The sequence below is a fragment of the Tachypleus tridentatus genome, chromosome 10 (genome assembly GCF_004210375.1).
Source record: "Tachypleus tridentatus isolate NWPU-2018 chromosome 10, ASM421037v1, whole genome shotgun sequence".
NCBI classification, from domain to species: Eukaryota; Metazoa; Arthropoda; class Merostomata; order Xiphosura; family Limulidae; genus Tachypleus; species Tachypleus tridentatus.
In genome coordinates, this window is record NC_134834.1 from 76,263,565 (window position 1) to 76,283,976 (window position 20,412).

Genomic DNA, 20,412 nt, shown 5'->3' on the forward strand with positions numbered 1-20,412 from the left:
AATAAAATGTTTTTTTATAACAGTTGGATGACCAAAGTAAAGAAGAAATGTCCAATAAGATTTCACTGCTCCAGAGGACCATAGAAAGGGCCCTAGAAGAGAGACAGCGGATACTTAAAGGACCATACTCCAAATATGCTAAAATTTCTGAAGCTACTACTCCAGGTGAGTTGTACAAAATTAATTTAACTGACCTATTCTTTGATGTTGGTAAGGAGTTTCTGATGGAGGTAAAAGCTTTTCATCTTCCTTTCCAAATTTGGCTGCATCTGAGAAATTTCTTTCTTGAACTATCATTTAATCTGGTGTCTTGAATTGTGATTAATTTTTAGGTCTGAGTTTACTTTAAAAAGGTTTGTCAGTAAAACTCCATTTTAATTTGATGTTATTTATTCATTGTTTTGTTTTCAGTATACGGGTCTTGTTACCTCATGAAAAGGATCAACCATGTGATGGTTTGTTTATATATACATGTAGAATGTTGATCTAATTGTGATGTCCTTTTTCAGGGTATTTCATCCAATTTGTCAGGTCAGCATAAGTTTCACATTCTCTTTTAGTAGTTTGCTTCTTTCTCTTCAGTTATTTTTGATTTAACCAACCTTATTCATATTACTGTAAATTCAGTATGTTACATTACAGAGATAATTGTCAAAAATAGAGTTATTAAATAACTTTTTACTATTGCCTCAGTCCCAGTAACTGACCTCATTAACTATTTTGTGCTTGTTATAGTTTTCATGATGTAACTTTTACTACAGTGAGTATATCATCACAAAGGTTTACAAATTATCATTGAATATTTACAAGTATTTTGTGTATAAAATATCAGATTTTTGTATCAGTTTTAAGATTAAGTAATGATTAGGTCATGCATTTTTTTTTCGAGTATTGACTATCCAACAAGCAAAGTAGTTTTGATTTTATAATTTAAGTACTTTTTTAGATCAGAAAATCTTTATAACCTCCAGGTAACTGTCTACTGTCAAATATTTTTCTGGAAAATTTTTATACTTTATCTTTTATTTTTATTTTTGTATCTCTGTATGGGTTTGGTTGGTTTGATTCAGCTTGTAAAAACCATAAAAAAATTTGTAGTTATCCTAGAAGTACTACAAACTATAAATGTTTATTTTAAATTCAACGACATTATACATTTATATATGTATGTATATATTATTCTTATTGTATTGACCTTTCAGCTTTTCCTTATTAACAATACAGAAGTTGCAATGATGTAGCACATGTGCACTCATTTTGCCATATCCAAGAATATAAAACTGGCCATTACAAAGTGATCTGTCACACTTCAGTTACAATGCATTATATATATATAAGTATATGCATTATTATTATTTACAAATAAGTTCTTCAATTTCAATTCTTTTTCTTAAAACATAGAATAGTAAATAAAGAAGTATAGCAAACTGTTATCTCTTCTAGTTACAAACTTTGTACTCATTTGCTGCTTGCCATAAGTTGCTAAGCTTTATTAATATTTGCATGTAGAGGATGTAAGACAGAATAATTTTATTTTAGGTTTTGTATACACATTTTAAAATAACAGAAAATTAGAAATTACTGTGTCAACACCACAAAATTCTACTATAATTTATCAAGCTTAGTAACTAAGTTGTATTTTTGAGCTTGTCAATGTCTTATCTTAACACTTGGAGCCTAGCATGAAAAGAAAGAGTTTCTTATGCAAATACTATGCAGAGATTAAGAAAACCACAAGGAGGACATTCTGAGCTTTCAATTGGTTATACACACATGCCTGGGCAAAGTAGATGTATGTAAGCAAGCATTTTCAAAAATGAAAGAGGTGGGTGGGTGGGACCACCTTGGTTGATTCAATATATATATTAATATCTGAAAAATGGAAAAGATAAGTGGATGTTATCTTGTATTCTAGCTTGTTAATATTGGTAATCTGAATATCTAATTTGTAAGAAACTATAGTCTTTGGACATCACAAAAATATAATCTGAACAAATGCTGCAATCAACATACCAGGTGGCACACAAAAAAAATTGACATTTAAGTGTTGCTCTAATGTTTACTTTTAAATTAAGAAATGTTTGTTTGTTTTTTGAATTTCGTGCAAAGCTACTGGAGGGCTATCTGCACTAGCTCTCCCTAATTTAGCAGTGTAAGACTAGAGGGAAGGCAGCTAGTCATCACCACTCACTGCCAACTCTTGGGCTACTCTTTTACCAATGAATAGTGGGATTGACTGTCTCATTATAACACCTCCACGGCTGAAAGGGCAAGCATGTGGGGTGCGACGGAAATGCGAATCCACGACCCTTGGATTACGAGTCGCATGCCTTAACCCACCTGGCCTTGCTGGGCTCATTAAGAAATGAACAACAAATGTATTGTGACACATTTATAAAATAGTAGTTCAATAAAAATTTGAATGTGAGTCTACAAATGAGTTTATGACCTTTGACTAGTTGGCCATAGGAAGACCAATGTCAGTAAGGTTAAATGAAATATATACATTACTGAAGTAAATATGATATTAAGTTTATTGTTTATTCTCTGTGGTATTAATGAATGAAAGTACTTTGTATCAACCTCTATACACGGCCCGGCATGGCCAAGCTCATTAAGGCATACGACTCGTAACCTGAGTGTCACGGGTTCGCATCCCTGTCGCGCCAAACATGCTCGCTCTTTCAGCCGTGGGGGCATTATAATGTGACGGTCAATCCCACTATTCGTTGATAAAAGAGTAGCCCAAGTGTTGGTGGTGGGTGGTGATGACTAGCTGCCTTCCCTCTTGCCTTACACTGCTAAATTAGGGACGGCTAGCACAGATAGCCCTCGAGTAGCTTTGTGCGAAATTCAAAAACAAACAAACAATCAACCTCTATAACCAGTTTAAACATATATCTAAATTAATGTTGACACATTATATCTGTGGGTTTTTTGGAAGGAGAAACATCTTATGTACATTATTTTTTTATTTAATTATGCTTGTGACAAAGGAAGTAGATGTATTAGCTGCTTAAGTTAACAGGTACTTCTGACTAGCTTTCCTGTGGGCCATAGTTCATACTGTAAGGGTTGCTATACCTTATCATAGGGATCTCTCATGGTCATTTAGCCTACTGTTTGTCTAGTACAATGCCACACAATGGGTTATTTGTTCTCTGTCTTCTGTGGGGAATCAAACCCTTGATTTGAGCCTTGCAATTCTATGAATTTACTGCTGATACAACAGGGAACAATTCATTATGCATATGTCACTCTTATGAACAAATTAACAATATTATTGTAATTGTTGAGAAATGATATCACATGGTCTATAAAATAACCTGTGTGTGTGTGTACACTTTCATGGTGATGAAAAACCCACTTGAAGTAAAACTGTATTCTCAAGATGGTTGGTATGAATATTAGCATTTTAATTAAAATAAAGTACAGAACAAAGTTTCAACCTTTTTAGGTCATCTTCAGGTTAGCCTCATTTATACTATACTTTGTGTTAAGCCAGGTTTGTGTGTTCTATTTTAAACTGGCTTAGTTGTTTTTATGTTTAGTGTATTAAAGCTTATGACAATTATTTTTCTTTCCTGTTTAATTACATTGGAGTCTCTTATCAGTTGAGAAAAACAAACTAAATTTGAACAAATTCTTTGTTTTTCTCTTTTTTTTTTCAAGCCATGGGTGTTGTGTGTTATCAAAATGAACTAATGAAGCTATAAATGTTTTAAATTTTTACTCTATTAGGCTTAGGAACATTTGGTTTTGTTTCAGAAGAGGAAGAGGAAGAAGTTGACTCTCCCAGTTCTGAAAGTCAAATTGCCTCTCAGTTTGTTTTAGAAGAGACTATTGAATCAATCAAAGAATTTGTAAATGGAGTAGAAGAAGACCCTGCTAGTAAACTATTACAGTCAGATACTGCAAGTCAGGAAGAAGCAAAATTGATGGAACTTCAAGGCATAGAAACAAATTACACAACAAACACCTCAGAAACTTTGAATGATCAAAAAGAGAGTTTGTCATCTGTCAAAAAATCTTTAAGGCCTACAGCAGCCAGTATTGGTTTGAAAGAATCCATTGAAGAATGTATGAAGATAAAAGATAGCCCAGGTAAATAAAAGGATGTATGTTAATATCAATATTTCATATTAGTATTTGTGTGCCAATTTTATGTGTTGTATAAATAATATATGCTGCACAAAATTGCTTAACTCAACATAATTTCCAGCTTTGTAATTACCTATAACTTGTATAACATGTGAATTTTTATTTTATGAAAATTAAAAACTAGTACTGAATGATATAATGTTTTTGCAATGGTAGTCCTCCCTGTTGCCATGTGATTATATCTTTTTATTTCCATACATTTTCCTGCATTTTAAAAGTAGTTCTATTGATGGTGTTCAGAGTAAAGTAATGTTGTCATAGGTAGATAAGCAGATTTCAAAGTACATCTGTTTTGATTGATCATCATTGCAAGCAGTTCATTAACTTTTAGATTGAAGGTAAATACTCCTTATTAATTACACTCTATCATCCAAATTAAATTAGATGAATTCTTGCCATTCAAGTTTTATGATATATTTTACTTTATGTATATCATTAATGTTTATGTAGAATAACAGGAAATTTAAAATTTTTTTTCTATGTTCCAATAGAAGTGGCATGAACTATTTATTCAAAATGCATCTTAACATTAATTTGACTTCAGGTAAATTAAATATAGTGACATATGAACAGAATAAATATTCAAAATCTTAATTTGGTTATCAATACTGACTGAAATTGAAATATTTTGTAGTTGGTCAGTTGTTTGGGTAACTGATGGGAAAAAGAAATTTTCTGTGTTATGATATAGCTTAAAGTAACATTCATTTACTCATAAAAAAAAACAACTTGGGCTTTGATTACAGATTGTGCTTTATTATCATTTTTTTAAGATACAACCTTATTTTTGTCCTTGTTTTTTTCATATTCTGCTGGGAGGCCTGTAGTTGACACAGCTTACATATACATTCAAGGACAGTTTTGTTTTCTAACCATCAAATAAAAGTAACTTTTAGTTCTATTATGTGATGAAAATTTTTCTCTCCATTGTTTTATAATCATAATCAGTTTTTGTGTTACAAATGACCAGTGAGTGAAGAAAACCAAAACAAACATGAGTATGCAGTATGGTTTATGTAGGTGTTATTTTGAATCCAGTAATAATATTTTGATTTTCAGAAAAAAAGTTAGGTTTTCTGTTCTTTGTGTAAATAAGTTTGTTTGTGATACTGTATCACAAGTTATGGAAATGAGAATATATTTCAGTGTTGGGTTTTTTATCTTTGGTTCTTGCCATAGCATACACAATAATGATTAAGCTGTAATAAGTATATTCTTATTTTTTGTGATTGTATGATTGAAACTGCCCTTAAGAAAAAGGAAATATTTGGATAATATTTCCTCCAAGTACATCAATAAAGACCCAGTTTATCTGTTAGTTTAAATATCATCTTTTCTTCTTTTTCAATTATTTTAACTGTTCCTTTATGTTTTCAGATTTTATTGTGTTGTAATTGTTTATTGTTAGTAGTAAAGCCAATAAAATTTTAAGGTGTTTTATGAATGTATATTACAAGTTAAAAGAAGTAATTCTTGTAGTTGTCTGTATACAAACCACTAGTTAGATCTTGCTTGGAATATTGTACATAGTTTTGGTCTTTTTTTTTTTTTATCTAAAAGGGTTTTGATTTATTGGTAAGGGTTCAAAGGAGGCTCTTAAAATGACCCTAGGGATAAGTTACGGAAACTTATGTCTTGAGAAAAGAAGGGTAAGAAATTTACAAAATTATCAGATGATAGATAAGATAAAGATATTTGCTCTATTCGTCCTATATTTCAAAATTAACAGGATAGGAACCACAAATTCAGGATTTGGAAGAAGATATTCTAGACTAGTTAAGAGAGTTTTATGTTTGGAACAGAATGGTTGACCCATGCAATGAGGTGCTGTTGGTAGTAGTGTAAGCCATCATTTTTACAGGACTTTAAAGAAAGGAATTGAAAATTTCCTGAAAAATAAAGGATAGGGTTAAATTTTCACTTTTATTAGGGTGGGTGTGTAAGGACAGGCTAGAAAGAGCAGTTAGTCTTTTGTTTTATCTGTCTTATACTAAAGCTGTGTTACCTGTGTTGGAAATCAATACAAATTCACAAGGTTGAATTCCAAATTATATATTTATAGAAATTTTCTGAATAAATTAACAATGAATATTTTAAGATTTAGAAATTCAGTGTTCTTTGTTTGAAGGAAAAATATGATACATTTTAGGCTTAAAATATGCTGAAACACTACATAAAGACTGTTAATTAACACTTCTTTCTTAGCATACTGTATATTTCCAGCAAGAAGGATGCAGGAACAACATTTTTACAATGTATTCGTTATTAAAGGTTGTTGGAAGTGTTGCTTTCAAGTCTCTCTAGCAAAAGTTGTAGAGTCATAAGAGACCATATTTAGGCTAGTTGTGTAAAAGTCATTAAGTTAGTTTTATAATTTGTAACTAAATTATGAAAAGCATAAAGCTTTTCAAATTAAGAAATGAATATGAAAGTTTTTAAAATCTAATGTGACATGCATTTTATTTTACTCAAACAAAATGTAGCACTCATGACACTGGTTCAAATTGATAATTTTCAAATAATGTCTAATTTGCTGTCAAAGTGTTTTCAAAAGATATAAATATTCAGTGATAAGACATTGTAAAATATTGTGTATTTCTTTTCTCAACTAAGTTAAGATATTTGCTTAAAAATTTGTGATTTTTTTTGACATGGAAAATTGTTTTTGAATGACTGCTTATGCCTTTTTTATAAAAACTCAAATGTTTTTACCATAGAAACCACTGAAGGAAAAGGCGATCTTGATTTAACAGGAATTGATGATGAAGAACTTGATGGGGTAAGTTTCTATTTATGATCAAGTGCAACCTTATTAAAATACATTTACACTTTCTATAAATATTTTGCTGTGTAAAAGTAGTTTTTATTCTAACCACATTCATAAAGCTTCTAAGCTTATTATGCCTTTCTGTTGAATTTTTTGTTGTTATTGTTTTTCATTAGCTTGAAATGAGTTCTTTGTTCTAGGTGTATTGAAGGGTAAGAGCAAATTTGATGCATTAGTTTTATAATTAATATTATCAAGTCAGGTTTGATATTTTCTTTACCACAGTCATTTCATTTTGATGCAATTAACTTAGATTTTGAATTTGTTTTGAGGTGATGCTTACTTTTTTCTATACTTGAGCAGCAGAGAGACAGTTGTAATTAAAAAAAAACAACAAAAACTTTTCTGGTAAATTGTTGGTTTTTACAGCATTACATGTGAGTAATTAATAATTTATTTCTAACTTTGGTGTTTCATCTACAAAATCTGATACAAAGTTATTTTTTGTAGCAATTAAAAAAATTAGAAAATACTGATTGTTTAGAAGGTTTTGTGTTTTTCATAAGTTAAGCTTGGTTAATTGTTTATGATTAAAAAGGCTATGTTGTGATCCTTTCACAGGCTAGAAAAGCAGCTTATTTTGAACTTATATTTGTAATCTCATGGTTAAACCTCTGTTGTGGCAATATGAAGTTATCATGCGACAAGTGACATTATTTCTGGATTTCTTATTTTCTAAAAATTAATTAATTTTATTTTTCATTTCTGTAAAGCCCAGCAGTCATAATGTAACACTTGGATACAAAAAGTCAAACACAATTTAGCAAAACAATTGAAAATAGAGACATTTAATGATATCTTGTACATTTATTTATTTATTTTCCAATAGTTATGTCTTCTCTCTTGTAGGTAATGTGTTTTAATAAAATGAAATATCAGGTGAAACATGAAAATATGCTTGTCACAAAACTTCTGAAGAATAACTGTATCATTGCAAAGTTAACTGTTTTGATAATGATTAATATTTAGTAAATTAAAAGTATTAATGCAGTATTATAAAAACAGTTTTTATTATTTCATTTCTTGTTGTTTCAGGACAGACATTTCTCTAAGTAAATTTCAAACATACAAAAAATAAACTTTTAAAAAATAAAACCCAGTATATGTTTATAGTGAGGAAAAGATTTTTAGAGTCTGACACCTCACAATTCTAGTGTACAAGCAATTTCTGTTAAGTCACAAAATCTTTAGTTCCATTGAGTACTCTAAGTACTTGTTATTAGCTCACAAGCTAATGTTTTTCTTGTTATTGTGTCTAGGTTTTGAAAATTATGGAATTAGATGTTAAGTGTTTTGTTATAAAATTTTAACAGTTTATATTAGCTATTCTGTGATATGTAGTAATTAGTGTAGACTCGAGATCAAGAACTACCCTTTTTGAATGAAACTATTGCTAGTAGTTTCTTGATATTTATCAGGAGATTGTTTTCAGAATTGGTATTATTCAAACAAAAGATTATAAATAACATGAAATATGTTTGATACATTTTTACAGCTGAGACAGCCATTCCTCTTCAGTGAAACTACTTATTTTCATTACATTAATTAATATATTCCAATGGTGGGATTCAGTTTTAGTTTTTGAAGACAATTTTTATCTGTAGAACATACAATTCAAGGTTTTCTGTGTTATGTCAAAATAGGTGTTTTACTACATAGATCATAAATGTAAAAGTACATTAAAGAAAAAATTAAAGTCGTGTGTAAATACCAAAAATGAAGATCTTTTATGTTGTAGAATACAAATTACAATGTGTTAAGTTTGTCTGCAGTTATTATTCCAAAAGAATATTTTTATGTTTTAAATCTTAGTTCATGACACGAACAACAGAAAACATACTGTTAGCACTTTAGGAGACTTAATAGAAAATATTCTTTAGTAGTGTATTTCTTGTTATGTTTTGCAGGAGTATAATGACTTTAAAAGGTACATGAAATCAAAAACAAAAAAGTAAAAAACTTGTACTATGAAAAATTGCTAATTTTAAATAGATGTTTTAATGTTTAAAATGTTTCAGACAAGGATGACCTTCCTCTAGTGATTTTAAACTTCAGTGCTTAAGGAGATACATGGTCTGATGCTTTTAATACAAATAAGCTAAACCTTCTCAACATAGGCTTGGTAAATTTGACCAAAATTGTGACCTCATTTAAAGCCTTTATGTATTTAATGCTTCTAACTTTCAGTATAGTGTGTATATCTTCACAAAATTGACATTATTTCAGTTAACATTATAAGTCTTCTATATAAAAAAAAAATCATATTTTTTAGTGAAGTATCTAATAAACTAGTATGAAGATTTGTCCATGATTTGTATTGAGAATTTGTTTTCAGTAGTCCATGTCCAAAGTAATTTTTCAAGTTGAGATTAAAAATACTTTTCTTTATCTCAAAAATTTCATATTTTCTTTATACATTTCCTGAAAGCTCCTGAATACGTTTCAAACGTTTTTTTCAGCAAAACTTTATATTTTGTGTATTTTTTTACCTTATCTCAAAAATGGAATCAGTCAAGTTGACCAACCTCATAACCATAAAAAAAATTGAAAAATATCTAAATTACCTTTTATTTCTAGAATGACATCAAATGATAACATGAAACTACATTAATTTATTCTAAGGATCTTTAAGCTCATAACAGTATATATCTATTTATGATTAAATGTTATTGTTTTATTACCTTTTGAACTATGTATAACTGCTATTCTTGCCATTGTAAATCACTTGGAACATGTGGTTCATGTTATGTTATCAAATTACATCATTACCTATGAACTACTGTGAGCTGTTTGCATGAGTGTCTTGTGGAACATTATTATTATGATGATGTATTTTCCCTAATTAAGAGATCCCTCTTTTTACATTTTAATTACTTTTATAATAATTAATAAAGAGTAAACATGAAAAACGAGAAATAAAGTACTGAACCTCTCTTCTTTTTTCTTGCAGTCGATTGTTGAGGATACTTAAACCTAATGTTTTTACTGATGGTAGTAATACACTAAATAATTTTTATTTAATTAAATAATACACTATAGAACATATACTAATAACATGCAAAAAATAGCCAAATTCTCCTATTTTTCACACTATTTCTGACTTTTTAACTATGCAACAAGAGCTATTACAAATTCATCTAAGCTGGTCTTTAAGTTTCTCAAAGTACTCTGAGTGAAATTTACAGTTATCTGTTCTTAACACAGTGTTATGCAGTATGTCATTTGGGAGATCTGAGCAATAACAATCTTAAAGCGAGCAATTTACATTTAACTTTGTACTTTTTGAAGACACGATGCCTAGATAAAATGTGTAATGTGTCACGATTTTTTTTAAGTTAAGACACTAAAACTTTGTGTGAGAGGATTAATGTTTTCCTACCATTCCACTTAGTCAAATTAAATGTCTTCCCCGTCAAAACAGAAACTACTACTTTAATCTATTATGAATTATTTTTAGGTTTTCTTCATAATATAGTTCAAGATACAAGGGATATTTTTTTTATTTAAAATTACATTTTTGGAAAGTGCTTCTGGTTATGCTTAGAACATTTATCTAGTTAATTTTAATGGAAACAGTTTTGTCAGTCACTACTTTTATAAGGTAAACATGAGCAAGTCTTTTTGTTTTTCTTTGCAGCTTTTGTATGAAGCTTTTAATCTTGGACCTTATTCTTTTATTGTAATTTGAATTTATGATCAAACCATTAACTTGGATATAATGTCTTATAAGTTTTAGGTATGTTTTTAATTTATCTTTATTCTTTACTTGTTTCTTATGGTAAACTTTAATATATTGTTAAATTAATAAATTATTGTTTGAAATTTATGTTGCTAAAAATGTTTTACAGAAAATACATTGACTTAGAATTCATAATAAACTGCTCAAAAAATTAAAGGAGCAAGTACATTTTCTTATATAATTTATTTCAGTGTTCCAAATGTGGTAATATTTTTTTTTTTTTAGGTAATTTGCCTCATATCAGTTTCATCTGTATCCATTTATTAATGTGTGATGAACTGTAAAACATGGAGAAATAAATTTTTTAAAAATGACCACTATCACCAAAACTGATATCCCATATGAAACAACACTTTCAATAGTTTATATGTGTTTATTCAAGAAATGTTTGAATCATTCAATATCTAGTGTGACCTTCATGGGCTGTGACACCAATTTGGCACACTTTGAGTCTGTCTGTCGATGTTATCTTGGGGTATGGCAGCCAACTCATCTACCAGGGCTTGTCGGAGTTCCTGTACATTCTGAGGAGGGTGCTGGCATTCACTAACATGCTTCAACAACATATCCCAATAATGCTCAATCAGATTTGAATCTGGAAATCTGAAGAGGCACTCAAAAGTCTCTATTCCTTCCTCGTCAGGGAAGTCCATACACAGTTTGGCGACATGGGCTCGCTCGTTATCTTGCATGAGAATGAACCCATTGCTGACAGCACCAGCAAAAGGCCTCACAATGGGTTCCAGAATTTCATTTCTATATTATATTGCTGTGTGCTCAGAGCACCCCTGTCAAGTATGAGTAAGTCCATGCAGCCATCCAAGTATATGCCTGTCAAGACCATTACAGAACCTCCTCCATAAGCGTCAACTTGCACAAAGTTATAGGTGGAAAATTGCTCTTCTCAGCATCTCCACACATGACCATCATCACAAGTCATAGTGAACCTGCTCTTGTCTATCCACAGCACGGTGGCCCATTGACAAAGTTTCCAGTCCAGGTGCTGATGAACAAATTCTAACCTGGCTGGACAGTGTTGCACTGTCAGAATATCGCCTCTTGCAGGCTGTTTGGCCCTAAGGCATCCTTCATGCAGATGATTGCAAACTGTTTGGGTCAACACACGGGTTCCAGTGGGATGCTGAAGATCATTTTGCAGTGACCTAGCCGTAGCTAACCTGTCCCACAGAATGGTAGTCACGATGTAGTGGTCCTCTCTGGCTGTTGTGCAGTGATGATGGACCTGACCTAGCTTCCTGCCGTAAGAGTTTGTCTCTTTGTAGCATTGCCAAAGTCAATTGATGACACTTGGTGACACACTGACGTGCTGTGCCACCCTCCTTTTTGGTCTGGCCATCCTCTAGCATCTGGATCGCCCTGGCCACCTCATTCCCTGTCAGATGGTGCCTGACTGCTTGGATACACAAGATGAAGGTACACACTGACAAAACAAGCCACAAAAGATCCACATTGGCATTTATTTTGAGAATTAATAAGGAATACATAGTTTCACGTAACATTCTTATATAGGGTACCTTGAGTTGTATTCTTCTTGAGTGAGGTGAGTTTCATTTGAGTTGCTTGAAACTTCACCCGCAAGCTTAAAAAATATGCTTGTAGATGAAAGGATGTGTTTTTCATACATAAATTTACTGAAATATGTACTTGTTCCTTTATTTTTTTTGAGCAGTTTAATTATGTACTAATACTGTATTGTTTCACTATAACATATTATGTACCATTTATTATCTCAAATTAGCTTTATGCAAAATCAGAGTAATGACATTTGTTTATTAATTACCATATTTTACAGGGAGAAACAGTTAACTATTATGTAAAGCATGTTATTAAAGACCTGTATAATTTTTTTATTTTAGTACATAATGACTGCAGAAGAAGCAAAACTGAAATCTGATCTATGGATGAAAGTTCATGCAGATTACCTTCAAGAACAGAAAGGTAAACACTGCATTTCTGTGTTACTTTCTATACATTTTTACAGTGTCAAACTGGTTGTTAACATATTTGTTCCAGGTACAGTAAAATGCTGGTACTATTATTACTGTTTGTTGTAACTGATGTTTCAAAAATGTGATCGATAACATTCAAAATTTAACACTGTTGCTTCCCATTGATATTCAGTTTTAATATGCTGTTTCAGTTTAAGGAAAAACAATACTTACTGTAACTTGTGATCATACTTTTAAACTTAAATTTTTTCAAGTTTTTAGGTTAAATATATTTTATGCATTCTTCAGGATATGAAAATAGTGCTTTAACTTGCTGGCTTAATTTTTATAACATGTTTTATGAATAAATCTTATTAAGGTTATTATTTAAACACAGAGATTTGAATAGTGCATTTAATTTTAAATATTTACATGTATACATTCAGTTAAATGTATCTTCCTAAGCATTTATTGTTTATCAAGTTAAGAACTGTCCCTCGAAAGTTTGTATTTATTCTCTTTTACAGTAATAAAAAGTTAAAGAATACAAGTGAGAGCTATTGTTACAATCACTGAATTGATTTTATTTTAACATTATTGTACCACCAATGAAATACAAAAAGTATTGTAGCATTATGTTTTTTTAATGATATAATTTCTCCAGAAAAACAAGAGAGGAAGGAAAGAGAAAAAGAGGAGAGTTCCAAATCTGATCAAAAGAAAGTAAGAACAACTGTATAATTTGTTTTTTATTTGTTTAGTCCATGTATAATTTACTTAAGAAATATTTTAGCCACTTTCTTTATGAACATTTTTTATGTAATTTTAAATACAATATTTTCAACTGAAAATACCATTTTCTTACTTAAACATTATTTTTTCCTTTGAGTCTGTTCATTTCAGAAATTAGCACAAACCTTCCTTTTTTTAAGTACATTGTAACCCCACTAAAGCAGCCACCTTCGGGACTGAGACAAACTGGCCTGATTAGAGGGGTTCCACTGTACATTATTAGGGATTATGTAAACAAAAAAAGGAACTGTGACTGAATGACCGCTTTCAAGGTGTGACCGAATCTGAGGGGTGGTTGCTTAGAGGGGTTCCACTGTAATTTCAAATCCAATATTCTCAGCTAAAAGTACTATTTGTACTTTAAGTTTAACTACAACAGTTGCTAGGGTTTTTAATTTGGCAAGTGGTAGTACTGCCTATGGAGAAATGGCTTGAATTGCCATTGAAATGGTACCACAAGTATCTCCTTAATCGGTTGTTAGAAATTTACAATACTGTACAGTTTTTTTTCATAGTAATATTTATATGTTGACTGAGTCACAAGTTCTGGGAATGTCTGTAATTATCATAGGAAAGAATTTCAGTTTCTTGTTGTTTCTTTTGCTTTTTTTTTAATTACATGATAATTCGGAAACCAAAGCAATGTTGTCAACCTATGTCACTGAGTTGATACAGTTTACAGTGAAGTATCCATTTTTTTAAGTATTATTAATAACTACTAGTAGTAATTAAAAAAATTATTATTTGAAGTAAAAGATGTTACCCATTTGATTTAGCTTTTTCTAAGAAATGTGGTGTTCCTTTAAAAAACTCAAGTATTGGGTGAAACAGGTCAATAATAGATGAACAATAAAAACTCCAGCTGGAACTTCATTATATTTAGAACTTCATTATAAATATAATGTTTCTATATTTGTTAAAACACTGCATTAAAGAAATAAGCAAACAAGTAAAGAAAAACTTTTTGGAAAGGAAGTAACTGATGATGCAAATGCCATCTCAGCTGTTTTGTTTCCATTGATTTTGAAGGACTTATAGCAAGCATTCATACATTTACTTCCTATTTTGAAAAGTTTTTTCATTACTTGTGTATATGTTGCTATAAGAAAACAGCAGGCCTGTGACATTTTAATTATTATAACCTCTTCTAAGTAATGCTGATATTTCTTTAAGAAGCTTGGTTTTTGAAACTGATAACTAAAAATGGTATTTAAATCAAGTAGACTTATCTTAGAAATACTAAAAGCCTTTTTTTGTTGAGGTCCCCCAATGAGTCAATGGTAAATTTTTGGACTTACAATTCTAAAATCTGGGGTTCATTTCCTCGTGGTAGACAGTAGCCTGTACTGTAGCTTTGTGTTAAACTGAAACAAAACTCTATGTTGAATTTGTGCTCATTTGCTTAAGTTCCCAGATGTTCTTTGTAAAATCCAGCATATATGTCAAATTACACAGAATTTTCTACTCTCCAATTGATTGTATTACTTATTACATATGCATAAATAAAATGTACATTCATCTTTGTATTCTTGTTCATCCATCACCCCATTTTTTGCCATTGAGGTTTAGTTTATCAGTTTATTTCTCATCTTTTTATATTTGCTTCTTACTTTTACAGTAAAGTAATCTAATTTTGGTGACCTTTTCCATTCCTTGGACGATAATTTTTACTTTTTTCATGGACAGTTGGCTTATTCTGATTCTTTATTCCATTCAGCCTCTAGCACAAATTTAATTGACCGTACAGCTGGTTACAACTCTTGTATGGATTATTCATAACTCTGGTTTCCACTTTAAAGTACCAATACAATTCAAGGCACTTGAGCTGTGTTCTTTTGGCACAGCAAGCTTTGGTGTTTCATATACATACTTATGTCTTCCACATTTAGTGTCAACAACATCCTTTTTACTTTTGGAGTAATGACTTCATATTATGAAGTGATTTATTTGGGGTGCACCTGAATGCAACATCCAGAGTGGAATCTTGCTACTCAGTGACCTGACTTTAGACCATCATGCAATATATCTTGTTTTCCCAAAATTCTACTGTATTTATAGTTTTGATTGACTGAAAAGTTTAGAATGGCAAAAATCTCCTTTTCTTTTTCCTCCTATAGAATTTAATTTATTTCACAAATATCTGACGGTTGAGGTCTTGTTTTGGAAAATCAACATCCATCTAGTTCTTGTACTCTTTAGGAAACAACAGATCACTTCATCATATTAGATCCTTGAGCTGTTTTATCTGTTTATTTCTAGTGCCTATCATTTTGTGTTAGATCAGACAAATATTTCTAAAGTGGTAGCTTATATAAACAATTATGGTGGCTCTTATGTTTAGCTGTAGTTTCACTTCTTTCTTGACTTTTCTTTCTCATCTTGTTCATATTCAAGCCTCTCACATTTTTGGAAAGATGAACATTTCGGCAGACTAGTTCATCAGTTTCTCCCTCCAGAGTCTACCATCCACCATTTGATTTGTTTTATTAGCCATTCATATGGTCATCCAATGAGTGATACCTTTATTACATAGGCCAGTCATCTTCTTCCTTTTTACTGGTCTTTAGTTCCACATCAAAATCCTCATTCTGAATCAATTGTGGAAGAACCTCTTTCTCAATGGTACCCTTCTCTTCATATTCTCCCTTGAGTACTTCTCAAGATCAATTACTCGTAGTTCAGACTTCTCCTTATTGCTTCACCTTTTGGTAGCTTAACTGTTGTTTATCCTATGTCAACTTTTATCATATATCCTTTTTCATGATGGTATTCAATATCTACAGCTTCATGACTAGCCATTTGTTTTTTTTTTTGTCCAAGAAGCCAGATTCTCTTCCTAGGTGGCTCAGTTGATAGCTCATTCTTGCCAATACTTCCCTAACTGTTTGTGAGTCTTGATAATCTATCTTCAGGCATTGGTGCAAGAAATAAGTCTTATTTCCAACAGTGTTCTTTCCTAATGAATTTGGTATGTAATCATGAGTTATCTGCTTCCAAAACTACCACCTTCAAATGTCAAGTAATCTATAAGTCATTTTCAATTTCATTGTTTCCCAAGTTTTTCATCTTCAATGACATCAAGTTCTTAGACTGTCTTAAAATTAGATGTAAGCTAAGTCTTGAATTTCTTGGCTGCTCCCTCTTTCTGAATCCTTAATGACTTACCCATTCTGTCATCTCACTTTCAAAACACATTTCCTTTTATTACTTACACTGAACAAAAGATGTGTGACACTCATACCCTTGATGCTCATATACGTATTTTTGTTTGTTTTTTTCTTGGAAGGTCTTATGCTTATATCCACATAAGATATTCTTTCCTAAAAAGCTGAGTTGTGAGAGGAGGTAACAATTATTCTTCATCTAATCTGTTACTTACCAGGTATTTCTGTATTGGAGATTGTAAAGTTTGTTTGTTCCTTTAAAGCTTGTACAAGAGTTCACGTGGGAAAATGGAGAAATCTTAGTAAGTTCATACATGATCTTTGAAAATGTTAGGTTACATGACTGTTGACAATATGATAGCAAACTCAACAAGGAAAGTCTTTCGTATTTCATAGGTAAGTAATAATTGGAAGTACTCAGTAATAGTTTAAAATGTGAAAAAAATATGGTTTTACATTTGAGTTGGAGAAATTTCTTTCTTAATGTAAATTTGACTTTCTGTATAATAATTCTTCACTTGAACAAACAATGTGTTGTATTTAGTTACATTTACAAGGTTTTGAAACATTTTTGCATTTGACAGAGAAAAAGACGTACAAAAAAGAAAGCTCAGTCACAAGCTAACACAGCTGGTGAAGCCATAGAAAAAATGCTCCAAGAGAAAAAGATTTCCACTAAGATAAACTATGATGTTCTAAAGAGCTTGAAAGACCAAGATTTAAAATCATCATCATCTCTTGCCAAAAACGAAGGTGTTCAACCTTCTTTAGACTCACCCATAAGAAGAGACTCCAAGCCATATGGTAGCAAAGTAACAAATGGAGGAGTACCCCCATCAGGGATTTCAAATCTGATAACTTCCATTATTAGCACCAAGAGGTACCCAACTTAAACTAGTTAATTACATGAACTATAAAAGAATTAAAATGTTTTCCCCAAGAGAGAGGTGGTCTTAAGAAATTTCTCGTGAAACATTTCCATATTTGTGTAACACATATACATTTTATATACAAAACATTGTTTAGTTTTTTAACAGTTTTTTTAATTAAATGATTGTGTGTGACAGCTGTTTTAAGTACTTAATCTAATTTTTAAAACATAGACTTTGAAAACAAAATCATTTATCATAGGTCAGTTATTTTCTTATCAGACAATGAAATTCACAGTTAACTGCACTAAACCAACACTTGTTTTAGTTTGCATAGTATGATTTACATAACGTTAATTTTAGTAAAAATTATCTTCCTCAGAGGAGTGTATTCTATTTATTTTACAATCAAGAAGTAATTGATTAATATAGAAATACTTTTTATTTAGCAAAACTACACAAGTTAGACTTAACTTCTTTTTTTAAAAAGCTGGTTAGAAAAGATAAAACTATTACTCCTTAAACCAGATCCTACTTTAACTGTTAACATAAACAATGTCAGTTGTCTCTTTATGTTAAGTGAGTAAAAATATAAAGCAGTCTTTAACTATTTGATGATAATTACTACATTAGAGTTATAATACCAGGCATATTTCTGAAGATTTATTTTCTTTCCAGATTAACATCAGAATCATCAGAAAGAAGCCCTGAAAGGATGGAATGTGTAAGTAAAAAGTAAATCTTAAACACTGTTCTTTAAGGATAAATGAGTTATATGTTTTTATTGTTTTGTGTATATAGGTGTTGTTTTTGTTGTAACACATTTCTAAAATTCATAAAGCAGAAAGTAAAATTTGGTGAAAATATCCCTCTCAACTCTTTTATCACAGGCTCATTCCTGGGACAGACCTGGCAACCATTTTGTACTTGTTATAGTTTTTGTGCTATAACTTTTAAATTATAATTTAATAAAAGTTGACATATTATCAATAAACATTACAATTCTTTCATAGGCAAGAATATCGGATTTTTTTTAAAAGTAAGTCTTAAGTTTTGTTGAGCAGTTTTATTTTTGTGCTTTGTTTCCTTTTGCATGTTTCCTATACAACATGAAAAGTAATTTCCATTTTGAGATGAAAAAATAACTTTTATGCATCATAAAATTTTCAAATTTCACATGCAAAAGGCTCATCATGGCCAGGTGGTTCAGGCACTCAAATTGTAATCTGAAGGTTGCGGGTTTGAATCCCCATCGCATAAAACATGATTGCCCTATCAGCCATGAAAGCATTATAATGTGATGGCCAATCTCACTGTTTGTAAAAGAGTTGGCAGTGGGTGATGATGACTAGCTGCTTTCCCTTAGGGATGGCTAGTGTAGATGTCCCTTGTGTAGCTTTGTGCAAAGTTCCAAATATAAAAATGTTTGTATACACCTCTGACTAAAATTTTATTATAGATGGCAACACTATCGTTACATTGTGAAATTCAAAAAAACAAACACATGCAAAATCTTTATAACATCCAGATAAGTATAAAATGATTCTTAAGAATATTTTCCCTAATGAATATTTGTACAGGTTAGTGGTCAATTTGACTGATCTTGTAACCATTATACAAAATTAAGAAATAAATATAAATGATGCTTTTTTGTTCTAGAATGACTACATATTATAACACAAAAACACAAATGTTTAGACTAAAATAGCTTACATCTCATAACATTATGCATTTATATATATATTTATTATTTTTATTATATTGACCTCTACTTTGTGTGGCTAACAGTACAGAAGCTACAAAGAAGCAATGCATGTGCACTCATGTTACTGTATCCAGACTGACGTTTAAACTTTACAAAGTGACCTGTCTTGGCTGTGTTTTAGTGGGCAAATGTTTTGTAAAATACAGTCACATTTAAATTATCATACATTATATATGTATATACATTATTACTATTTACAAATAAAAGTAAAGCAAACAATTTTAGTTATGACCTTTATACTTATTTGTTGCTTGTTGTAGGTTGCTAAGCTGCATAAAATTTCACATGTAGTGTATGAAACAAAATAATTTTTTTAGATTTTATATATACATTTAAAATAACAAAAATGTAATAAATTACTATATCAAAACCATAGAATCCTACTATAATTTATCGAGCTTGGCAACAAAGCTGTATTTGGATCTCAAAAATATGAACTTTCGAACAGACTAAAGACTCAAGTTACCTGCGTGAAGTTTTGTACTAAAAGAATGAAATGATATTGTAATACTTGAAAATGGCTGAAAAATCAATAAGGAAAAAATTCTGAGCTTTCAATTGGTTATTCACATGTCATGAACAGAAATTAGTATATATATAAGAGAGTGTTTCCAAAAATGGAAAGAGATGAGTGGGGCCGCTATGCTTGATTCGGTACATGAGCAATATCTCAGCAAATAGGATAGATAGTTTGTCCGTGTTGGTAATTTGAGTTTTTAATTCATATGAAACTATAGACTTTGTATTTTGACATCAGAAACATCTAATTTGAACCACTGATTCATTCATCACACCACATTATACACAAAAATTGATGTTTAGGTAGGTTTTTTAATACTTACTTTAAACTTAAGACATTGAATTATTTGTAATACAGTAATTTAAATTATAGTGTAGAGTAGTGGTCAACAAACTTCTTTTATAGTGGGTCACTTGTGTCTCGTATCATTCGCATAATCAAGTCATGGGTCAGTGCTCAATTTTTTTTACTGTTGTTACTTACTTTTATATGTTCTAATAAGTTTTAATGTTTTTTTTCTGTATAGTTATATCAATTAAAGTCAAATAAACTTGAATAAACATTTAATAAAATGTCAATGTAAAAACTGAACTAAATCAATGGCTTTTATGATACTGCTTCATTTC

At 30.6% G+C, this 20,412-nt stretch overlaps 1 protein-coding gene across 3 annotated transcripts in view; it reads left to right on the forward strand.

The window, feature by feature from the left end:
* The window catches only part of Brf (Brf RNA polymerase III subunit), a 95,605-nt gene that overhangs the window by 64,158 nt on the left and 11,035 nt on the right, over positions 1 to 20,412 (forward strand). For all 3 annotated transcript variants that reach the window (XM_076462198.1, XM_076462200.1, XM_076462201.1), the window contains exons 10-16: positions 24 to 165; positions 3,769 to 4,104; positions 6,879 to 6,940; positions 12,605 to 12,686; positions 13,341 to 13,399; positions 17,217 to 17,512; positions 18,180 to 18,225. In XM_076462198.1, coding sequence (XP_076318313.1) covers positions 24 to 165; positions 3,769 to 4,104; positions 6,879 to 6,940; positions 12,605 to 12,686; positions 13,341 to 13,399; positions 17,217 to 17,512; positions 18,180 to 18,225 — 1,023 coding nt within the window. The remainder of the gene's footprint in view (positions 1 to 23; positions 166 to 3,768; positions 4,105 to 6,878; positions 6,941 to 12,604; positions 12,687 to 13,340; positions 13,400 to 17,216; positions 17,513 to 18,179; positions 18,226 to 20,412) is intronic.